The sequence below is a fragment of the Podarcis tiliguerta genome (genome assembly GCF_965153285.1).
Source record: "Podarcis tiliguerta genome assembly, chromosome: 4".
In the NCBI taxonomy this organism is placed as follows: Eukaryota; Metazoa; Chordata; class Lepidosauria; order Squamata; family Lacertidae; genus Podarcis; species Podarcis tiliguerta.
The window spans coordinates 27,491,006-27,514,940 of NC_139537.1; the positions used below are offsets into that span (position 1 = coordinate 27,491,006).

Below are 23,935 nucleotides of genomic sequence, written 5' to 3' on the forward strand. Positions count from 1 at the left end.
ACATATCTGACAGAAGATTATTTAATCCATCCATTCAGTTTTCCCCACACCACTTTCTACTCTGCTCCAAAGGGTACCTCAATTTTGTGGAGTAAATTGGGAGAAGGACATGGGGAATTGGCAAAGATCACATCTTGCCTTCTGTTGGCAGAATCCTTTACTGGGTCAAAGTGCCCTCCATCAGTGAAGGAGCACAGTTGGATACAACCCAAATGCATTTTAACATTTTGAAACTATTAAAGAAAACATTTGTTTCTTTCCACCGCCATCTCTTTTGCTATCTTCACTGGAGTATGTGAAGCTGGTAAATTTCATAGTGGGGGCTGTAAAATTACAATTCTGAAGAGGATTCTTCTTGTGATGTTTCTGGAGATGGAGAAATGTGTAAAGTTTCAGTGGAATTGTATTTAGGTACAGGCCATCAAAACCTACACCCATCTCCAGTACTTAGAAAAGGCTGTCCTCAACCAACCAAAAGATCTTTAACACCATGAATTCTCTGTACATCTGTTAGTAATATTCTTCTTTCCAATATGTCCCACCCATAATTTAAGAGAAGATTTATCTGTGTTCAGGTCTCTTTTTGGTGGCAAAGTTCAGTGTTCATCTTTTGAACAGTGGCAGTTTGAGCAGTCCTGCCTCTTTAAATTTCCGTAATGTTTACACTCCAGGTAACTTTAACATCTTTCAGTAGTTACTTTACTTTTGAAGATAAACTGTTAAAAAAAATTACCTCACAAAGGCATTTGCTATTTTTACCAATACTTTAGCTGCTGAAAAGTAAATACTTTTCTGTCTCACTAGGAGTGTGCATTTAACTTAATGAATGCTAATTTCACTACAATATTTTAATGTTTTATAACTCATTAACTTCTGTGTTTTAGAAAAAACTTAGTCCTCAAATTCCCATAACCCCTCATCTCACACACACACACACTGTATCATTAGTCTGTGGCTTTTTCTCATCATACATTTAATTTAAAAAATTAAACCAGCTAACCTAAACAAACACCTCATCTTAGAGTATATTTTACCCTGTATTCTTTTGTATGTGTGTGAGAGACTAATCCTTAGTTATTTCTTGAAAGTGTGCCTTTATTTAGTGAGAACAATATAACAGAAGCGCACACATGTGTTATGGAATATGGATTTGTGTGAAAAGTGATTGAAATAGCTGGAATACGTTCAAACAGAATGGGAGAAAATTGATGGCTTCCTGATCCAAGTTCTACTGAAACTAATTAACCTCTGTGTTTTGTTGACTTCAGTGTGATTTTGATAGTTTCTTGAAAGTGCTGTGCCTTAATCCATGTGATCATACTTACAAGTGTTAACTGAAGTAAAGGTTGATCAATCATCCATCATGATATCAGATTTTTACCAAAGGTATAGGGATATTAATTTTAGTTGTAATAACATCAGAGAAGAAATATGTTTTAAAGTACAGCTGTTTTTCATTCTCTTCTTTAAACTGTAGAGGTAAACTACATTACAGGAAGCTAGAACTAATATAAAGGTCTTCTCCTCCAACAACTACAGGTGAATAGCTAGCCAAATGTGGTCTAACAATAGATTTTTGCAAATAAGCAATGGTGCTTGGATACACATAAGTACCACACTTTGGAGTGATTATATGGTGTGATCCTATACATGTATAACTGGATGTCATTCCCATTGGGCTCAATATACCTGTGCAGAGGATTGCAATTTGTGTATCATACTAATATAAAGGACTTCAGAAGGATCTAATCAAGTGACAGAATAAGTAGCTGGTTATCTTTTCTGACAAGTATTACAAAATATGATATAGCATTTCAACCATTTTGGATGTAGACACTTGGGCAATAGGCGGCTATAAGCACAAAAATGATAGAAAATGTCCATGTAAACAATATCTCTATAGGATTAGTATGCTCCCAGCTATATCGTGATATAGGCTGCTAAATGGACATTCCTGCTTGCCGTGCAACAGTAAAGAGAAAGCAAACAGCATTGAGCAAAGTGTTTGAAAGGTGGACTTCACTGGTATCCTTTCACCAGTACTGTTTTGGTCATGTTCTACACAAGCTGAAATTTCTAAGTGGGGACAAAACATTATTACAGACCCATAGAATCTGCACCCTGAGATTATCCAGCTACTGTCGCATATAAAATAACTGTCCTCATGTGTAATGATTTGTGTGAATGAAGAAAATAAATATAAAAGGAAGGCATCAAATTTAAAGATTTTCAGTATACGTAATTAACCCGTTGAGTCTATCTCAGCATATCATTGAAACAAAGAGAATGGTAAGAATTAAAGTTTTGTATCAATGAGATTTGCCTTGATAAGACTGGATATTTTTTCTGAAAAAATATTAAACCCTCATGCTTCAGTGCATAAGACAACTGCTAACTGATGGAGGTTAAGTGCAGCCTATCTCTGGCGTGACATTTATTCCATAAATGTCAACTACAAAGTTTCTTGCACCTTCCTTGAAAACATCTGTGTTTTGCCTGTTTTCAGACTGACTTAGTTGAACCAGTTGTCCAGTTAAATGTCTTACTTGCTTTCGGGTATAGTTCCTTTGTGAGATACCAGTTCTATACGTCTAAATACGTCTTTATCGGCAACAGATTTAGCTTTTTCCAATGTAAGTTTCTGAAAAATGAGATGCCATAATTCATTTTCTCAAGGCAAATGGTCGGAATAGGCGTTTTCTTAGTGGGACTTCCCATTTTCCCACTTGCATGTCAACACCAGTAAAGTTTCTGCCAGCAACAGGTTTCTTGATCTGACCTCTTACAGGTAACTATATACACTAATGTAATAAGCAATGAAGGACCAAGGCATGTTTCAAATTACTAATTTGGTTCTCTTTAAAAGGAAACTATTAGGCTTGTTAGATCTTTGTTTCAGGTTTTAAAAAAATCATACAGAATTGTGAAAAGATTTTGACTTGCTCTTGCATTTCATTAACAATTTCTTAGTGTATTTCATACTGAAGTGACCTTCTTGCAAATAGATACTGTAGCTTTCATTGGCTAACTCTTTACTTGCACCAGCCAATGGCAGTAATATCTTCATCCCTACTGGGGGTCAAATTATATTGGTTATCACTTTTTAAAAATGCAGTTCTGTAAGTGTGCATACCAGTGCACGAAAGAAGGTGAACACAGCCCTGCAGAGGATGGATGGAGAGGTTTTGGAATTTATTGCATATGTATAAAGTTAAAAATTTAGTAAGAGTTGTGTCTCCAGTATCCTCTGTGTTAATAACAAAGCTGTTAAGCAGGATCTGGATCTTGTCTATACAGGCAACCCCCAAGTTGCATGGGGGTTGTGTTCCAGGTCACCACCCACGACAGCAGAGCGCACATAAGCCCACTCTATCCTGTTATTCCCCCTCCCCTGTTGTGTCCCCTTTTCTGGCCACTTCCAGGTCACCGCAATGTGCTCGCAATGTGCTCGTTGCACGTCTTTTGGACACATGTAAGACTTTTGCTGCCTGTATAGGGGGCCCACAGGAATAGCCATAGGAATAATTTGCTGTCTTCCATTGTACATATCACATTTAACATGGACTTATGTCCCCACTTCTAGTTGCCTGTGCAATCTGTCCAGTAGGAAAAATAGATGTTGATAGATCAGGTATCCCAACCTACCCATAGCCTACAGTGGTGTTCATGGGTGCCAGTTCACTTTCAAGTTTATATATGTGGGGAGAGGGAGGCGTGTGAGATTGTGAGGCTGGCTTCTATGCCCACTGAGTGTATAACCTACTTGTAGGGTATCTGTCCGTCTGTCTGTCTGTCTGTCTGTCTCTCTCTCTCTCTCTCTCTCTCTCTCTCAAATCTATGGGCACAGGAGGGGTTAAGCACCCATCCATTCCCATGCTAACAATCCCTTGCAACTGCCTCCCCACCCCACATTCCCACTTTCACAACATTTTCTTTTTTTGTCATTATAAAGTCTAATTCTGAGAGAAGCAGGTGTGATTTAAAGATGGATAACTACTGAAACTTATTCTGCATGAACCATCATGGTGGCTCTCCAGTCTTCCTGCCCCTCTCTTTTACATTTTTGTATTTATTGTGTGTAAAGACTTGCATTTGTGAAGGCATAAAACAGCCAAGATTAAGGTACATTCTAGTGCCATTCATACCCTACTATATCAGTAAATATATAATTTACATGCCAAATACTAGTTTTGTTTTCTTCTCACCCCCCACCCCCCTGGTTTGCTGATGTAGTAAGACAGAGGTTTAAGCACTATCTTGTTCTGATCACCCATCATATTGACATGGAACCTGTAGATAAAATAATAATAGTTAGCATTTTGTCAGTGCCATATTGCAAATTTTGAGATTCTTGACTGTTTCCATATTTAGTAACTAAATTTAATATAAATGAATGCATGTATTTGCACGTTTGGTAGGATATGGGTTAACAATGGTTTCTGAATCATTCTGTGAAACTTTAATATTGGTTCTGAATGCAAAACAGGCAGTGTAAAATGATGATGGCCATGGTTGTTAATGACTTGTTTTAGCTGGGAGCTATAAAATCATCCAAGGACTCTGTTGGTGTTGGAATAATAATTTACCTAGACAATTACCACATGGTGGAATTTTTTGCAGCTCTAATTCAGAGTTATTAATAATGAATAAAATTGCAATTTTCTCAGGTTGCTGGGGGCAATGGGGAATTATTTCAATGAATATTTCAGCACATTATTTTAATCATAGTTCCACAAAAATTCAAGTGGGCAATATTTTATACTTTTAAGTTTAGTCTGCTAAGAGACCATAATCATTAAATTGCAAAATATTTGCTCTTAGGTCCATTCTATGATTTACAATCTTTTTTTTAAAGAAACACTGTAGAAGAAAGCAAGCTGTGTCATTAATACTTGTAATTTGATGCTGCATTTGTTAATGGGCTTGCTCTGATTAATGTTTTTTTGCAGTAAGCAGAGCGGTTTGAGAAAGTTGAATCCTTAAATGCTTCAATGAAAGTAAAGAAGTACTCAAATATTGCCCTTTAATAATATATGTTGTAACATTTTCCTTGTACTCACTGAAAAAAGTAATGAAATGTTTTATTGAGCTGCTGCTCCTTCTCTGTATCCCAGTTTAGTAGACACTAATCTTTTATTATTATTGTTGTTGTTATTTTCTTAGCCAACTGCATGATTTCTGGCGCTTAGATTATTGGGAAGATGATCTGCGTCGACGGAGGCGGTTTGTTCGCAACGCCTTTGGCTCCACCCATTCTGATGCATTGCTCAAAGCTGCTGTGGAATATGGTCAGTACTCATTGTAACATACCCACTCTCTTAAAAAGCTTTATTTTTATTTGTAAGATGTTTCTGAGAACCATCCACTTTACTTCCTTTTTCCTTTTAGTACTTTTTTGGCCTTGCATGAAAGATTAACATAGCTACAAGCTTTGTAGGGTACTCAGTGTTTAGAGCTCCTACTTTCCAAGGCCCTTCTTATCCCTGGGAAGGAGCTGACATGTTATTCAAATAGGAACATGGCTGTAAACATGACCCCTATTGTGTTCAGGTAAAGGAGAGATTCTGGGTGCTGTGATTTTACTCAGTTATGGTTAAGGTTGCTAGCACTTTACTGGATACAGCAATCTGAGGTTGCTATAAAGAGGAGTGTCCTGTTGGACAGGAGTAGTAAGAGAAAATATATGAGAAAGTGGAACGACATCACATTGTAGAGTGGGAAAGGGGGGGAAATTGTCAACAGTATGTTGTGGGTTCGAGGACCCGAGCCCCGCGATGTGGAATGAATACACAAGGACACGTGATATAAGGTTTATGGGCAAGGAAAGGCCACAACTTTTATTGGTTACAGCAGTGAAAAGGTATTGGCTTAGGAATTGGATGTCCACAACAAAGGGGGATGAATCACCAGTAGGTGGAGCCTGTTGATGCCAATCCAACTATAGACTCTCCCCTGATGTCACCGAGGGTCGTGCCATGGCCTCCCGCCAAGCAGGCATCGGACAGAATACACGACCGCCAGATTCCTTTAACGGAATACCCAAAAATTGAAGGCATAGGCGATGGCCACACCTAGCGCTTCGACACACCACAACACATTATTCCAATGCCTAACTGCCACCCGAGCCGAAAGGTTTTTTCCTGAAAACTATAAAGCAGTATGGAAATGAATTGAATAATAATAAGACCATTGTCTAGAAAGAACAATGTAGCAGAGAGAGGTAAGCCAGCCAGTTAGTTGCTGTGTCAGCCAAGAAGGAGCTATCTATAGGCCAAATTTGGTCTGTGGGGATCAGTTATCTACCTCAAATAAATAAATGAATGTTCTTCATGTGTACACCCCCACACACACGCTTAATGATACTGAAATGAACTCTAATCAATCTTTGCTATGGTTTAATATTTCCAAGTTTGCAAAGTGTTTATTTTCAGAAACGTTTTGCGATTCCACGCTGTAATTAGTTCTGATTAAAATTTCCAGGGGCTTTCCCCCATAATATACAAATCTTTAAAACTCACAAGGTGAGCAACCAAACAGTGATATGAAGTAGGACCTTAGGAAACATTTTTTACATGTGCCTCATGACCACAGAAATCTCTACCAACCCATTAGGTTGCCCTTCCCTTAACCACAAACATTAGAAATTTTCTTTGGGAGTTTATTTTGTTTTTAAGATGTACTAAGATTCTAAAGGTTTTGCTGAAGCTGCTGTATTCCACTTCAAAATTATACTTCACACTCCATAATAATAATAAAATTTTATTTATATCCCGCCCTTCCCGGGCTCAGAGCAGCTAACAACAATAAAAGTAAAACAACATTCTAAAATCCATTCATTTTAAAATCAGTTCAAAATCAAATTAATGGCAACCATTGGGCTAGAGTTCTTTGAGGATTACCAAAGGAGGGGGGTCAGACTGTCCCTTGGCCAAAGGCCTGGTGGAACAGCTCTGTCTTGCAGGCCCTGTGCCAAGATGTCACTCCCGCAGGGCCCTAGTCTCTTGTGACAGAGTGTTCCACCAAATCGGGTCCATTCTATTATTTGTTCTGTGTAGATATTTCAGAGCCCTTTGATGCAACTGTGTGTGTGTGTGTGTTTGTGTGTGTTCATGTTCATGAAGTACACACAGAACCTGTGAATCACTATTTTCAATCCTGGTTTGAATTAGTAAAATAATGCTATCTTGGGGACTTTGTATACTACACTCTTAAGCAGTGCTATTTTTCTGGAAAAATAGGTGTCAGAGCTCACCATGAACTTCTCCCTTGTTCTCTTAGAATGACAATAGCTTCTTTCTGAAAGGTGCCGGAGCTGAGCTCTAGCTGGAAAACAAAAAGCCCAGCTCTTAAGTATTATATAGTTACTCACTGGAATATAGAAAGCTTCCTTCTACTTCTTTAGACCAAGGGTCATCTGAGTCGGTATTGGCTACACCAGAGACAAGCAATGTGGTACTCTTCAGAAGATGCAAAGTATAGCTCCCATTATCCCTAACCATTGTCCATGCTGACAAGAGCTGATGGGAGTTGTAGTCCTCTACATCTGGAGGGCACTAGTCTGCACAGACTTGCAGTGACTCTCCAGAGATTTCATACAGTCCTTCCAGTCCTACCTTGAGGTATCAGGGATTGCAATTGGAAGTCACATTCATAGCACTATTCTACTTAAACCGTCACAGAGAATCCTGGGCACTGTACCTTGTTAAAGGGTGCTGACCTCACAGAGCTACAGTTTGACAAACTACCGTTCCAAGGATTCTCAATGACTTTCAAATACAATGGTACCTCAGGTTACAAACACTTCGGGTTACAAACACCTCAGGTTACAGACTTTGCTAACCTGGAAGTAGTACCTCGGGTTAAGAATTTACCTCAGGATGAGAACAGAAATCGTGTGCTGGCAGCACGGCGGCAGCGGGATGCCCCATTAGCTAAAGTGGTACCTCAGGTTAAGAATGGTTCCAGGTTAAGAACAGACCTCCAGAACGAATTAAGTTCGTAACCAGAGGTACCACTGTACTGTAGTGCTTTAAATGCAACATCTGTGTGTACAGCTTGTGTTCTACCACTGAGCTATATAGCCCTGTCTCAAAGCTGGCTTGTGTCACACTGGGCATTTTATTTTATTTGTGTTTTATAGAGAAGAGGAAAGATAGTGGGCATAATGAGACAAAACCAAATAAGAGGGTGAAAGAAGCAGGGAGGAGTGAAAAGTAGCAGTATTGTATTTGGGCTAAAATTAGGTCCTGATCTGTACAGGGTGAAGACTATTGATCACAACTGTGGAGCTGTATAAGATGTACATTGACATAGCTGTAGTGTCAGATTGAATCCTGTACCTAGAAGCAAGCAGTCTAAAACTGAGGGGTGCGTGTGAAGCAGGGGCAGCAAGATTTTCAGCCAAGCATGTTTAAGGCCAAGCACCCAGCAAACGAGTATACAAGGAAATGGGATTAAGAGGTATAGAAAACTCCCCCGCTCCAAAAAAAATAGGCCCTTGCTGAGTAAAATTAAGAGAACCTCATATTGTTTTCCCAATATTGTATTCAGATAAAGAAGGAAATAAAACTGGCACATATGTGGAGAAATGTTGGCTGTGTCACTATTGGTTATATTTCAGATCACAACAGAAGGAAGTCTCCCCTTACGCGGTACTAACATAAATGTTTCTGAAGCTTTCAGTATCAAAATTAACAACAGCCTTCTAGAGGAATTTAAAACAGCTTGCTGTGAGATTAAATCCCATAGATTTTACCTTGATGGACTTTTTGAGGCTTGTGCTTATGGATTTTAATATTAAAACTTTTAGTTGACCTTACTCTATAAGAAAACATCCTTAACACTGATGTTATTTTTATGCCTCTTGGTGATACTAATGAGTTGAATAATTTATGAGGTTGTCATGTGAAAAGGATTTGGTGCAGTTTGATGTATTTTCAGCCTCTGGTGCTGGAATGTGATTAATAAAGCGCTAGAAGCACAGATTTTTTTTTCCATGGGGCTTTCATTAGGGATTTTTCATCAGTGTTATTTTGATAATTTTTATAGCTGTCTGGTATAGTAGCAAAATTACTCTTAGTTTTAAGAATGAAAATCACATTAGACAAATAAAATGTTGGGTTTTTTGTTTTGTTTTAAAGGGAAGTAGTTTACTCGCATCGGATATCTTCCTAGTGGAAAATGACAGAGAGAGTAATGAGTCGCATAACGCTTTTTTGTGGGGGTTGTTGTTTGTTAAATCTTGCCTCTAAATGTAGTACCATGAATGCTGCTTTGAGTATCCATATAATAGTGGGAAACATCTTAGTAGTTTTTCGTTATCTACATTGACTGTCAGTTATCATTTAGGGGGGTTGTGCATAAATATTGCAGCAAAGGAATGTTTAGTCAAAGCCTAAGTCAGCAAGCTCCTCTGTGTCTACGATCAAAGGCATCAGCTTAAATAGGTCTGATCAGGCATTGCAGACGAGGGCAGGCAGCTTCAGCCGAGCAAAAAACACAGAGCAAAGATGACAAAATTAATCAGTCATTTCTCTGGCAATAAATAACAAGATATGCTGAGGTCTGCAGATGAGAGAATTTCTAGGTTCCTTGGAGATGTGCCTGCTTAATACCCGAATTATCTAAGCTTGCACAGCCATCAAGATATGACCTTGATGAATAAAAGAGCACTCTCTAACTAATCTCGACTTAAATCGGTATTGATAGTGAATGCTTGGATACAGTAACAATATGATAGTCACAGTCACCAAAGAACAGGGAAGTCTTGAGAATGGCAAAAATTGTCTGTGACTTTTTGCACCTGTTCAGGGAGGAGAACGTCAGCTGTTAACTAGTGAGCGGAAACACACAAAAATGTGGTGAAGATTACTTAGATGATTTGAATTTCTATATATTCTGTATATTCCATAAAAGAAATAAGAATCTTTGATTCTTTGTAAAATGCATCCAATTAATCTTTTGTTGGAAGAAAACTTGATATTCAGTTTGAGGGCGGTCATATGTAGCCCCTTCCCACTGCTGCAGGCACAGCCACAGAAGGAAGCCAGAGGTTAAAAGCATTGGGCAGCTTAGACCTTCCCCTTTCCACCCCACCTGCTTCCAGTTCCTTCCTCTCTACCCACCTGCCAGCCCCAAAGACCTGCCCACTCACCAGGCCAGACCACACCCTCTCCCCTTAAAGCTTGGCCAAACCACGCCTCTGACACACCACTGGACAGGGCAGCTCCCCAGCAACCATCCTGCTCTGCTTCTGTTTTCCTTCTCCTTTGTCTCCAATGCTGTAGCAACCCAAATGGCCTTGTTGTGAGGCACGCAGCGGCAGCGTGGTTGCTGGGGAACTTTCCCAGATTTCTGACTGTTCCTTTGTGGCTTGCCTAGGACACTCACCACCTGTGCTGCTTTCCTGGGACACCCATTCACTGGGCTGTCTGCCTACCTGAAGCAGTCAGGTTCTTATGACAATTCTTAGAATTATATGCAAAGATAGCAGCTCATCATTGAGAACTTTCTTTTTTCTGTAAAATTATATTTTAAATTTTTCCAAATCAAATTTCATTTTCTTTTGTTTCCTTTCATTGTGTGTGTGTGTGTGTGAGAGAGAGAGAGAGAGAGAGAGAGAGAGAGAGAATATTACAAATTATGACACAGTCCCCAGAGTACAGTGGTTTGTTAACAGTACAACTCTTAGTGTTCTAAGCAGTTTATGCAATCTAGCAAGGTCAAAATGACCGTGAACTGTGCAGAGAGCTGCTTGTATAATTTCCTTGCCAATAGGGATTATGTGAGAGTTCGGCTGAGCTTGGCTTGGACCCGAGTCCAAACTGGATTTGAGCCTTCCAATCTGTAAACCTCCATTTCTGGGCCTTCCAGATACTAGCACTTAGCAAAGGAACCCGCTGTGTTAATTTCTTCCGTTCCCAGCTAATTCAGTGTGAAGCGGCTCCATCCACTAGCACTGAGATTGTGTGTGAGAGGAGAAACACTGCAGGTATAAAATGGAAAAGAGACCTAACTCCCTTGATCCTCAGTGGGGCTATCCACAGACATCTGGCTTTTGGTTTCCAACCCCAGATTTGCTCCACGACACACACACATACATCAATCCCCTTAGGAACTAAATACAAATACCCCTTTGGGAAGTGAGGAGGTTCCTGACAATGGCCCTCAGATTGGCTCAATACAATTACTTGAGCATGTATCATTTGGGGCAGCAAAATTCCATGTTCATACAAGAAGACCTTCTGAAAGCTCACTAATTTCTACTTGCCACGTGGATATAAGTTTTCGTGATTCTGTGTATTCTCTCAGATGGTTGTGTTGTAAATTGTGGATATATGAAGGTCTAATGTAGGTACTTTGGCACAGGAGTTTCATAAACTGTGGATCAGCTTCCAAGAACATATCTTTACTTGGTATGTGGATGGTGTATAATCAAGAAAGCACTATTGAGTTGTCTCAACAGTGGTGATGAAAATAAAGGTGGCCCCTAATATATGCATGACCATTTATTATATGATGTCACAGCAGAAAAAGTCCTACTCCTCATAATTTCCAAAGGTGGTGACAGACCAAGGGCTTTCTCCAAAGATCTAGAAGGGTGGGGAAAATGGTATGTATGGAAGCAGATAGTCACAGGGAATTAAAGATGGTTGATATGGAGGCTTGAAGCAAAGAATAGGGCATGGCACAGTCTTGATCTGTTGTGTGGATCTGTTTGGGCTAGGGGGATAAGAATGACCAGCTTCAAGCTGAATCCATGCTGTTTAGCTTTAGAATTTAGTGCCTAGTTTAAAGGAGCATAAATCCATACCACCCAGCATCCTATGCATATGTTCCTATTTGTGAAGAGAAATTGGTTGTGCACACATGGATTTCCATTGCAAACAGAATGTCGCAATCTCTCTTTGATTTCAACTTATCATTTGCTCGTGCCTTTTTAGTCTTGTGACTTACAATTTGAATTAGGAATGTTCATAAAAGAATGCTACAAGATAAAGTGGGGGGAAATAACTGCTTTGATAATCATTCCTTCTAAAATGGCTAAGCATTCCCATCTGTGCATGTGTACTACAGTTTCTTACTAGTGAATCATGCATTTTTTTTCCCCTACCAGGGGAAAAAGCTACTTTCATTTTCGGTGTCTTTTGAAAATAATATTTTCAAATGTAACGGTGCACAAAGCATAACACGTAGCATAACATTCTTTGTTCATTTTTATGCTGAGCTTTTCCTTCTATATAAGTACAAGATGAGAATATATTTCTGGAACTTTTATGGAGTGGCATCCACTTCATGGACAGAGATTATGTAGATACTAATCTAGATATTACAGTGACGAGCTCTTTTAAAATGTGTATTCAGTGGTAAAGGGCTTCCAGATGTCATCAAATAACTCTTCTCTGTTCTTCAGTCTAAATGTGATGATCTCAGAGGAAGCAATGTAAGACAGGCATGTAAACCATTCCGTTTTACTTAAAGAGCATTGTCTTCCCCAAATTTTCTTCCTTTTTCTTTCTTTCTTTCTTTTTTTGCTGCTTTTGGTTCATTTATCAATAAACGTTTCCATTTTCACCCTGCATCTTTGCTATCCAAAATTTATTTCATTGCATTGATGCATGTTCATATTTTTTAGTACAGTACACATTTGTTAATAATTTCCCATGCACAGTGTGTCTTGTTTTGAGGTTGCTGTTCTCTTGTGAGAATATTGCGCTTTACAAGCACAGTCCTGTGAATGTGGGGAAATGCCCCAAAATGTTCATTAATTGACTGCTATGATTTTTATGCGGACTGCTGCTGTTCAGGTGTGATAGGTACCTGTTGGGTTTTTTGTTTGATAAGATAGCTATGTGTGCCACAGTGTCCCATTCTGCCACCATTTTGTGAGATTTATTTTTTTTAATTGCTTTGGAGACTTTTGCTTTGTTATGTGGTGAATGACCTTGTGAGTCGGGTATAGAATATTTTGTCTACTCTTAGAATTTCCCCTCTAAAGATAAAATCATTTATACTCATTTATACTCTTGCGACTGCCAATTTATATGTGAAGCTTTTCAGAGGTTTTGTCTCCAATCCTGTGAATGAATTCCTTTACTACCCTGGACTTAGCAGCAATCCTTCAGATTCATTCTACAATTTCATTGTTTTCAATGAAGGAAACCCAAGTTGTATTTAATTCTCAAGTGGCAAGAAGCATTGATGGGGGGCAGTTTAATTATCAGGTTTGGAACCTTAGTTTTGTTTAGCTTTTGCTTGTTACATTTTAATCAAAAAACCTCCTAGAAGATTCTATACTTATCATTTATGTGTAACCTCTAAGGCAAGTTTTATTATATTCTATTTCAAAATAATTACCTACCTTCTCTTAAAAGTATTCTTACATTATCTTGCACTTCCATAGTATACAATCACATTACAAGTGTTCAAGTCATATTGCAAATTCAATAACATATTTTAGCTTTTTTAATTGCATTTTTTCTCTTGGTCTATTTTATAAATAACTTTTCTATCAATAAAAGTTATCTTTTATATAAATATAAAATATGTCTTCTTTTAAAAATATATTTTTGAACTAGTATTAGAAGGTAGGTAGGGTGTATTTTGAAAAGCAAATTGTGAAAACGCATTGCATGGCTTTTGAAAGTCAGTACACTCTATTAGCAAATCTGTCAATATAAAAAGTGCATTCCATTTCCACCTCTTGCTCTAATAACCTTTTCTATGTTACTCACAGGCAGTTCACATAATCAGAGTATATTGTCAGCTTACTGGAGTTGGGGAAGCATGAAATGAAAATCACGTTAATATTGATCCAATTCTTTCTTGCAAGTGTCCTTGATGTCCTTTGCTACTGAGCAGTAGCTATTTGTTATATTTGGGAAGATAACTCAGTTATGACTATTCTTTGTAAACTGTATTCAAGCATAATTATTATTAATGTAGTTTTTGCTACTTGTCATTATTTTCTCATTTTCAATATTTTGTAATATAAGGTCATTAAATCACAAGTAATCACCTCCTTATTTGCTAGCCTTTGCTATATAATGAATGTCTGCAACTTAAGACATTATGTTAACTAATGAAAGGTATGTACAATATGGGTTAAATTATCTGGACATATTCCTTATGAGATTTTCATTGACAAATGCTGCTTACAAGGTCAGATGTCATTGCTCTGTTCCACCATTACAGTACTGAATTTTCTTAAGTACAACACCTCTCAAAATGAAAATAACCACCAGTGTTTGGCATGTTTATTGGAAAGCAGGGCAAAAAATGAATTCTCATAATTAGTAGAATCAAATATTTACTATTAGAATTGTTGATTGTGCTCTAAATCTATTTGTTTTTAACTTTAGATTATACGTATAGCCTCTCTGTAGTTTTTTTTTTACACAGAGCTTAGAAAATCTAAGTGCCCAGTAATTGTATTCTTTTTATTTCAAATATAGGTTACCTGCTATTTCTCCTCTTAATCCTTTTCTCCCTAGTTTTTGGGGTTTTTATAGAATTCTTTTTCAACTCTGAAAAATTATGGAACTCTTAACAATTCATTAAGAGATGAGATTCTGTTGAGGGATCTTATGCTTATGGGCATAATTCCTGTATGAATTATTACTACTACTATTATACTTTCTTTTGTTATTGCTTCCTATCTTGACATAATTTCACAATAAATTAAAAGTATATTTAAAACAGTTACATATATGCAAACAATTTTAAAAAACCTGTATAAAAACAATTAATTTTATATATATAATTTGAATTTCAAATCCAATGCAGTTAGCAATTGATAATGGTGGCAATATCCCACTGCAGTGAATAGTCGAACCACTACTTTTTGCACCAACTGCAGCTTCTGAGGCAGCCTCAAGGGCAGTCTCACTCAGAGCACATTATGGTAATCTAATTTGGAGGTTACCAGCAAATGGATGGCATTCGTCAGGCTATCCTAGCCCCAAAATGGCTGTACCTGTCCTACCAGCCAAAGTTGGTAAAAGGAACTCCTAGTCACTGAAGTCTCTAGTGTTGGTGATGGATCTAGGAGACTATGAACCTGTTCCAGTAGTTCAGTAAACATTCAGGTAAGACTTTCAGCAAGACAAAATGGTAGGCAAGATTCAAGTAGGCCTCTGGTGAGGTGAGGCAAAGCTGATATTCAAGCAACAAAACATTAGTTTTGGGGAGTCTGTACAGCTACTACACTATCTGAGAGCCAGTGTGGTGTAGTGGTTAAGAGTGGTGGACTCATAATCTGGTGAACCGGGTTCGCTTCCCCGCTCCTCCACATGCAGCTGCTGGGTGACCTTGGGCTAGTCACAATTTTCTGAAGTCTTTCAGCCTCACTCACCTCACAGAGTGTTTGTTGTGGAGAAGGAAGGGAAAAGGAGATTGTTAGCCGCTTTGAGATTCTTTAGGGTAGTGATAAAGTGGGATATCAAATCCAAACTCCTCCTCCTCCTCCTCCTCCTCCTCCTCCTCCTCCTCCTCTTCTTCTTCTTCCTCCTCTTCATTGCTCAGACTGGAAGCCAAACCAAACCAGGATTCTCAACTGGGCTTACACACTGCAGTACACATTCTGGCCATTATTAGGGAGGTGCTATACAGCAATAACCAGTCCAGCAATTTCTTGGTTTGTGACCTGCCCTGATTCTTCCAAAACTTTGCCCTGAGCCCTGCTGCTAGATCTGCAAGTTAGTGCCTGCTGGGACTTTGCAGTCTCGTGATTGCATCTTTTTAATTGTTTACCGCCCGACACAGTTTTACTTTTACAATATTAAACAAGGAAGACATGCCAAATGTGTACGTTTTCTTGCTCTCATTTCATACCTCAGGTAATGAATTCCAATGCGCTACCCATTGCGCCACAGAGCCGCAAATACCTCAGGTAATGAAATGTGTTATCTCTTAAGAGTCAATTCATTAGTACCCTTGACTATAAACTGAAACAGGGACGTTATGCTAAAAAGCAACACAGGCTAAGATACTTTAATAAGAAATAAGAAACGTCGTATAAGTGTCCAAGAGAGTAGAACTTCACAAAAACATCTTTATTCTGTAAAAGATTTTTTAAATTAAATGCAGCATTTTATTGTGAAGCAGACAGACTTTAGTTATGTCAAAACACTCTTTTAGGAGCCACATAAAGCTGTAAAAGACGGTATATGAAAAGGCATTCTTTAAGAAAAGAAATCACCATCCCATGAAGCTGATTTCCAGATGTTTGGAAACATTAGAATTTCCTGTCAGTACATTTAGGTAACACTAAAATGAGTTAACTTTCCATTCTGCCAGCCCTCTTCAAAGATGAAAGAGAACTCTCTGCATAAATTGCCTTATCTATAATTCACTGAAGTAAGCTGTGGAATGAACTCTGAAAGACGCAGGACTCTCCTTTGGCTTGTATCATGGCCTCTAAGCAAACTTTACTTTTATTTCCACTCTATTTTTAAAATGAAATTAGTGACCTTAAAAGTTGAATGGATGTTAATGAGTGATGATGTTGAGTGGTTTGTTTGAACTGAGTTATGTGCTTGGTTTGAATTTTGTATTTGTATTTTATTTTTTTGCTTCTGCTGCTCAGAAAGTCTACCCATGTCTGAAATCAGCCACGTTATGAGTCTACATTTATTCAAGTAGCCTTGAACTGACTTCTTGTAAGCATGGACACAGCAGGTTATCTTTGAAGCTTAGCTTGCATACCTAGTACCAGCTGTGACCTGAAGAATCCAAATGAGAATTTACAAGTTTAAATGAAATTTGAGAGGAAAATATGGATGTTATCAAAATAAATGTTGACATGCCAAATACCGTTTTCAAAAGGCTCTCTGTCATTATATTTCATGCTTCTTGCTGTTTCATTGTACTTTAAAGAGAGAAAATATTCTTTATAATGAGTGCACGCCTTATTCCACTGAATCAGAGGCCCCATTCCCTTTGAATTGATGGAATCTGGATTAATGCAGGCCTGTATCTTGGTCTATCTGCTCATAATATATACTGGTCTCATGTGATTCCTTGAGTAGAATTTGTGTGTCATTGAAAAGGATTAAACTTTTAAACTCTTAACTGCAATTTCATACACCCTTTAAAAAGAAAAGAGTGGTGCTCACATTTCCCTTGCTAAACACAAAGGAGGCCACCTATATGTTATTTACTAGATGGCATCTTCCACCGAGCAGACTGAGCCATTTACATTAGAGTTGTTCAAATTTGCCTTGACAGGGCTGTGGTCAGGTTTGAATGTATCTCTATACATAGTATAGTCCAAAAATGCCCCAAACTATTAAAATTCTGAAGGGAGATTCTGGCTCATATCAAAAGTGATATACCATTCTTTTTGATCCATGGATAGGGCTCTTCAGTGTCTTTGTTTCAGAGATAATTCATTGACTCAGTTACCCAGTTACTTACTGCAGCTAAATTTCAGACAGCAAAGGCATAGAAATGTATCAATACCTCCCAAATTAGAAACTGGTATGAAGAACTGTGGGATCTACTTGTCACAGGTAAAATTTAGTCTCGGATCAAGAGTGTGGCCAACCTATTTAATAAAAACCTTTTGGGGGGAATATGATCTCAGTCATGTTTTGCAGAAGACTAATGATACTGAACCCTATTTAATATATCTTAGAAAAAATGGTATGTTTAAGACTAACATGGTTTGCAGCACTCCTCATATATTTGTCCTTTATTTTTCTCATTTCCTCAGACATTATATTCTGAGTTAGTGTAGAATGATATTTCCCATCCTTTATTTCTATTTCTTTTATTCAAGATTTCAACATTTGTTTCTTCTGTGGTTATTTACTTAGTGGTTTTCCGCAAATAAAATGTTAGTAAAACAAGAGACTAGTAAATTCCAATTCCTTTATCATGACATAGAACTTTTAGCTAGATTCTACTCAGAGTAGACCTAGCTTAGTGATGTTCATTAATTTCAATAGGTCTAGTTTGAGTAAAACTTAGCTGAATACCATCCTTCATTTTTAATTGTGGTTTTGGTAGCATCACAAGTGCTCTGTCAGATGTAAGCATCTTAGGAAAACATTTATTATTTCAGCCATTTAAATTATGCACTTACAACCAAAAAACAAAGCCAGAGCTGCTTTATTCTGCACTAGGCCCATATACTTACTAGAGAAAGTGATTTGTAGATTTTTATCCAGTTCAGGTTTCAAACAGGAAACCAGTGTCCTTACGTAAGGTCCTAAATACAGGTACACAGGTCAACGTTTTAAGGCTAGAATAAACTGCAAGGAACCTGGCATCTGTAATCATTTAGGTGAACCAAACAGAGAGTAAAAATCAGTATGAGGGACCTGCTTTTCTCCTCTTTTGCATATTCCTTGCAGTGCAAATATAACCATGCCAATTCAGGAGTAAGTCCTGTTGCATTCAGTGGGGCATACCCTTAGGTAAGGAAACGGGGGGGGGGGACTCCCCAGTTTGTGCATTGTCACGTATGTGTACAAAAGATACCTCGTGAGCTTGTAGCCCATGGTTTGGATCCAAAGAACCACACAACCCGGTCTCCAGGTCTAAGGGACTTCAGTGCTTGTGTCCCTCAAACAATAACTCCTGTTTCTCATAGCAGCTTTTGAAACCAAGGATACTCGCAAAAGCACTTTGTGATATAACCTAGAGACTGGATTCTCATACTATCAACAGGGTTGCATTCTGGATCATCACCTTGTCTTACGAATCATAGTGAAAGGACAAAAAAGTCCAGGATAATCAAGAAAAACATTCTTAGCCATTTTCCTGGGTCGTTTCTCGTAGCTTCCTAATCTTCAGATACTATCTTTGTCGAAGCTGGCAGCTTGTAAAAGCTACAAGGAAGAGATTTTTAAATTGCTTTCATATTTTTACCTCTAATGAAACATGTTAAATAAGCATACTTAAGTTGCTGTCTTGACCCCACGATGGTACTCTCTTTAGAATGAGTTTAGGATGGTACGTAGGCCCCTCTTCACTAGCAGGGCAGGACTCTTCCATGGCAGAAGAACCAAGCAGTGCCGTAGCAGACAGAAAGCTACTGACACTTCTTCTCCCACTGCTGATAGAAGACCCCACTCCTGAAGACCTCAAATGTGGCATGTCAGGGCGGAATGGCAGAGCCTTTGTGTGTATGAGATCCAAAGCTCCACAAATCTCCTGAGGACCCCAGATGGTGCAGCAAAAAAAGGAAAGATTCCCTCTCTCACTCACACACCTCTTCTGCCTTGGCTGGCTGCAGCTGACTGGGCTTTGGAATCTGCCACTCTGCAGCTCCCCAGTCCTTGATAGATTGCACCGTCTAGATGTTTCCCTGGTATTTGTATTATTTTAGAATAAATAAAATTATTTTTATTATATTTTAGAAATGCTAACAATACGAAGTACAGTTTGATTCCAAATGCATATTTGCAATCTTGCCAGTGTACTTCTATAGTGTAATCAGCTTGTATCTTTTCTTTTGAGATCCTTTAAGGAAACAAAAAACCTTCAGGAGTATGCAATTAGAACATCTGTGACAGATCTGTTTTTAACATATTTCGTACTTCAGAATCCAAGGAAGTCTGGTGGTCTGTGGAACTTGCTTGTTAATTTCTTGATGAATGGGTACTGAGGCCAAGAAGTGCACTCAGTACGGCATGTCTTCCGAAGATAGATTATCTCAAATAAATTCTATTCCCAATCAATTTTTGATTTGTTAGGTGTTAAACCACTTCTTTGTAAGGGCAGTGTTTATAAGCCTTGTAATGAGACAGCCTTCTGAGACATTACCTCTTCTTTCTGTAATTTTGATAAATGGAACTCTAATTCATAAAGGATACAGTGATTGAAGGGCAACTTTCGGTCTCCTACACTTTCATTTAGATAAATGCCTGGTATATTGTGGCAAACTGAGGTATACTCAACTGAGTGATAAATTTAAAGAACAGCCAAGCCAACAAGCTTCTATCAAACCAAAACAAGCTAGTTTTATATGTCTTTCAGATAAATGTATGTTTAATATTGTAAAACAAAACTGATTTCAGAAAGATTTGTCTACATCATTAATCAGCAGATTTGCCACATTCACCTGCGCGTCTAGTACAGTACCTTTCTGCTACAATGCATTGTCAGATTGATGTGAGAGGATTACTGCCAGCAATGACAAGCTAGTTAAAAACAAGTTGGAGCCCAGCCTTCTGTTTTGAAGTTTACTACCATGTCTTTGTTCTCTAAGAGCACACATCCCCATGCATTAAAAGTTATTGAAAGGCTGTTTTGAAGTGTATTTTTGATAATTGATATTTGTATCAGTGGATAGATTCCATCTGTTTAGGGTGGCCATATTTCAAAAAGTAAAGTCCCTGACACTCAAAGTTCTTGTTTAGCTTTTTTTAGGAAGACCCCAAAATTGTTGAGCTTTTGGGGGGGAACCTTTTGGAGCTGTTTTCACTGCTTTTTCCATCGCATTGCTATACATCCAAAAACCAGGGCATGTCAGGAATTTCCCTGACATATGGCAAGCCTAATTTGCTTTGTATTGGAAAACAGGTTGTTGAGACTGATCTAAAGACCTAACAGAATTCTAAAATGTTTGTAACCTTTTTTTATAGGCACTGAGGAAGATGTCGTGAAGTCAAAGAAAACCTTCCGAAGCCAAGCTGTTGTCAATCAGAATGCTGAAACTGAGCTCATGCTAGAAGGAGATGATGATGCTGTCAGCTTGCTCCAAGAGAAGGAGATTGACAATCTTGCAGGTAAAAATCTTTTTTTAAAAAGTTTGATGTAAACAAATCATATATAATTGAGCTGGTTTTCTAAACTTTGCCAACTGTGTCTGGTATTGGCATTTGTGTGAGATAGTGAGCCTTGTTGTTTTGGAAACGCTTGCAGAAGTTCCCCACTGTTTTCATCTAATTTATCCTCACAACTTTATAAAATACTGGTTAGTCAAAGATCTGATGAACCTGGGTGACTCATGTCCAAATCAATCATGCCATCTGTCATAATACACTGATAAAAAAAGATTGATCTATGTTTTAGAAAGTATATTTTGAGTGCAGTAAATTAGATGTAGTAAAGGATTTTTATTGTGAAAATGTAACAAAAGGGAAAATAAGATGTATCAGCCTGACCAGTTATGTTTAGAAGTATTCCCACCCATGTGAACATTTTATTCGGGCAGTGGGGGGTGATTTTCAAAACTTTCCCCATTTGGATTACAAGATTAGAAAACAAACCCCATGCCTGGGTTTGAATGACAGGGCAAGCCAGATCATGGCTTGTTTCCTGACAGCATAGCAAGACCAGGACAAGCATATAACGCCTATGATTTCACTGGCATTCACCATCACACTGCTTGTTTGCCTTAAATCATACTTTATTTTAACTATGGTTTAATGTGAGATGCAGACCAGGTCACTGCCAGTGAAGAGAGTTACAGGCTCATAGCAATCTGCTGTATATATAGATCAGACAACATTTTCCAGGGCTTCAGACTAAGCATGTTGTGGTAAATAATAAGTATCATTTGTTCACAAATGCGGTTGTAATCAGAGTCCAGCTCCAGCACAGCAATTGGTCCTAACATAAATAAAATGAATGCTGAAGCAATAAATGTCATTAAGATCCTCTTAACATAAAAGCAGTTAATTCTGGGGCATTAATGGTAGATTCAACACTTGAAATGAGAAGTGGTGGAGAATCTCTTCCTGGAGAAAAGTATAGTTTAACAGATACCCCATACTTCTCTGTCATCTGTCTTGCATTCAGTGAAATTACTCCTTCCCATTTCCCCATACCAGTTAATCTAGACAAGTTTTAGGTTAACTCACATTTTCTCCTAAAGTTCAATAGGCTGAAGGAAGCAGAAGGTGCTTGGCAGTTGTTAGAGATCAAAAGGAAACTTTCAGCTAGGCTTCAGATTCAAAGGGAAAACCTTTGTACCTATGTTTTGTAGCAGACAGGTTTTAGTCTTGTGAATTCTGGTGGGTGTGCTGCAGGGGCGAGGGGGAAACTGCACATTCTGTGAAGTAAGTGTGAAAAATGACTTCACATTTTCAGGGTTGTTCTGACAGTTTAATATGATATGGAATAACAAAGTAGCTTATTGTAGCACAGATGGAACAATATTAGATAACTGAACTGCTAAGTATTTATTCCATAATTAATTTGTATAAATATAGGCATAATACCTTAGACTACTAGATTTACCACTTTATGAAGATACACTTTCAAAATCTGACCAAAAACAAACAAATGATGCACTATTGTTCGTGCAAAATTTCATTATTCCAGAAAATACTATGTAAAATTATGCTTTGTCACTTTTGAAATTGTAGTGAGGGATTGGGGTTATTTCATTATATACTTTTGTTAAGAAATGCCCATTTCTTGTTGTTCTGAAGAAAACCGATGTGATAGAAGACTACACAAAATAGCATTCCTAACTAATGCAAAATCTACATACATTGGTTACATTTAATTTAACTGAAGTCTCGGTCCTATTTCAATGAATACAGCAGTAGCATACCGTAATTCATGACGTTATGTAAAACAGAGAGCCAAAGTTTCCAAAAGCCTTCATTTGGGCAAATGCCACAAAACACCCAGCCAGTATTTCTAATCAATTTCTCATCTGTCTCTCCTGCTTATCTTACCAGCGTTTCCTCCACATCTGTGCTGCTGGGGTTCTCATTCCTACCTACTATTTTCGCAGCCCTTGCTACTGTCCTTTCTCCCTGCACAGCCATTGCAGCTACCTCTTTTTCCTTCCTGCCCAACAATTACTGATCACGTGCAGATACCTTTTACCCACACCTATGGTGAAGCCTTACAGTTTGTGCTGTTGTTGCCTAACTCAGAGGCTCCCATGATGCTACTCTGCATTTGGCACAGGAAAAGAGAAGGGCCATACCTCTAGAGCACATGTACACTGAGCTTTCTGGTCATTTTCAAGTTTCACAGCTTGACTACTTTTTGTGTAAAACTAAAGTACATAGGAATGCTTTCATTTTCTTTAGTGTTAGAATCATGTGTGGCTGAAATCTTATTACAGTTAAATAGTGTTTAAAATCTGATAAATGTTATTAAGGTTTTAAGAACAACAATAATGTAGCCACCTAATGAACTGCAGTCAACTTTATAAAAAAAACAACTTTGTATTTCATCACCTTATTTCATAATAATAAATATTTCATAATTTTCTGTTTCAATTTTAGCTCCTAAATTTCTTCCCAGACTGTTCATTTCAAGAGGCAAGTTGCTTATTGATAAATCACTTGAGAAAAATCAATAACTAGTAGTACTTTTTGGTGTCTAAAACTATGAATCAGCAGCATCTCAGTTTGCACAATTGTAGCGAATTGATTATTATTAACTTGTCTATCTGATCCATTTATTTTCTATGTCATAAATGTTTAAAACATGATTTTCATTAATTTCCTGAATAACAAATCTACTAACTTGTAGTTTAGAAGTATGCTCCTAGCATTCTGTGGTCATTTACTGACAGATAGTGTAAAGATAATAAGAGTTGGTTTGAACGTGGGGCTGAATATTGAATAATCAGTAACTTCTATAACAAGTGTGATCTGTAAAGCACTGCTTTATTTCTGAACACCAGAGATCTGGACTCCAACTCTTGATGGAGATTCAGAAATAGTAAACAAGGCCATCCACTAAATTTACAGGGGTATATGAAGCTGTCTTACACTGTATTAGACCACTGGCCTTTTTAGCTTACCCCCTGTCTATGCAAATGGGTTCTGCTTCTCCCAAGTCTCAGGCAGAGGCAGTTCTTCTGCCACCTGAAATCCTTTTCATTGGAGGCAGAAGGGATTGAAGCTGGGACCTTCTGCATGCAGAGCATAGGCTCTGCACAGGAGTTCCTGGTATCTCTTAAAAAGCGGGAGTGTTACAAGTCCCACTCTGTTGAGCCAGGCCTACTACTTTTCCT

General features: G+C 38.1%; 1 protein-coding gene across 7 annotated transcripts in view; it reads left to right on the forward strand.

The window, feature by feature from the left end:
* NBEA (neurobeachin) overlaps window positions 1-23,935 on the forward strand; it is a 349,991-nt gene that overhangs the window by 163,085 nt on the left and 162,971 nt on the right. For all 7 annotated transcript variants that reach the window (XM_083437001.1, XM_083437003.1, XM_083437002.1 and 4 more), the window contains 2 exons: window positions 5,164-5,288; window positions 20,592-20,735. In XM_083437001.1, the coding sequence (XP_083293127.1) occupies window positions 5,164-5,288; window positions 20,592-20,735 (269 nt within the window). The remainder of the gene's footprint in view (window positions 1-5,163; window positions 5,289-20,591; window positions 20,736-23,935) is intronic.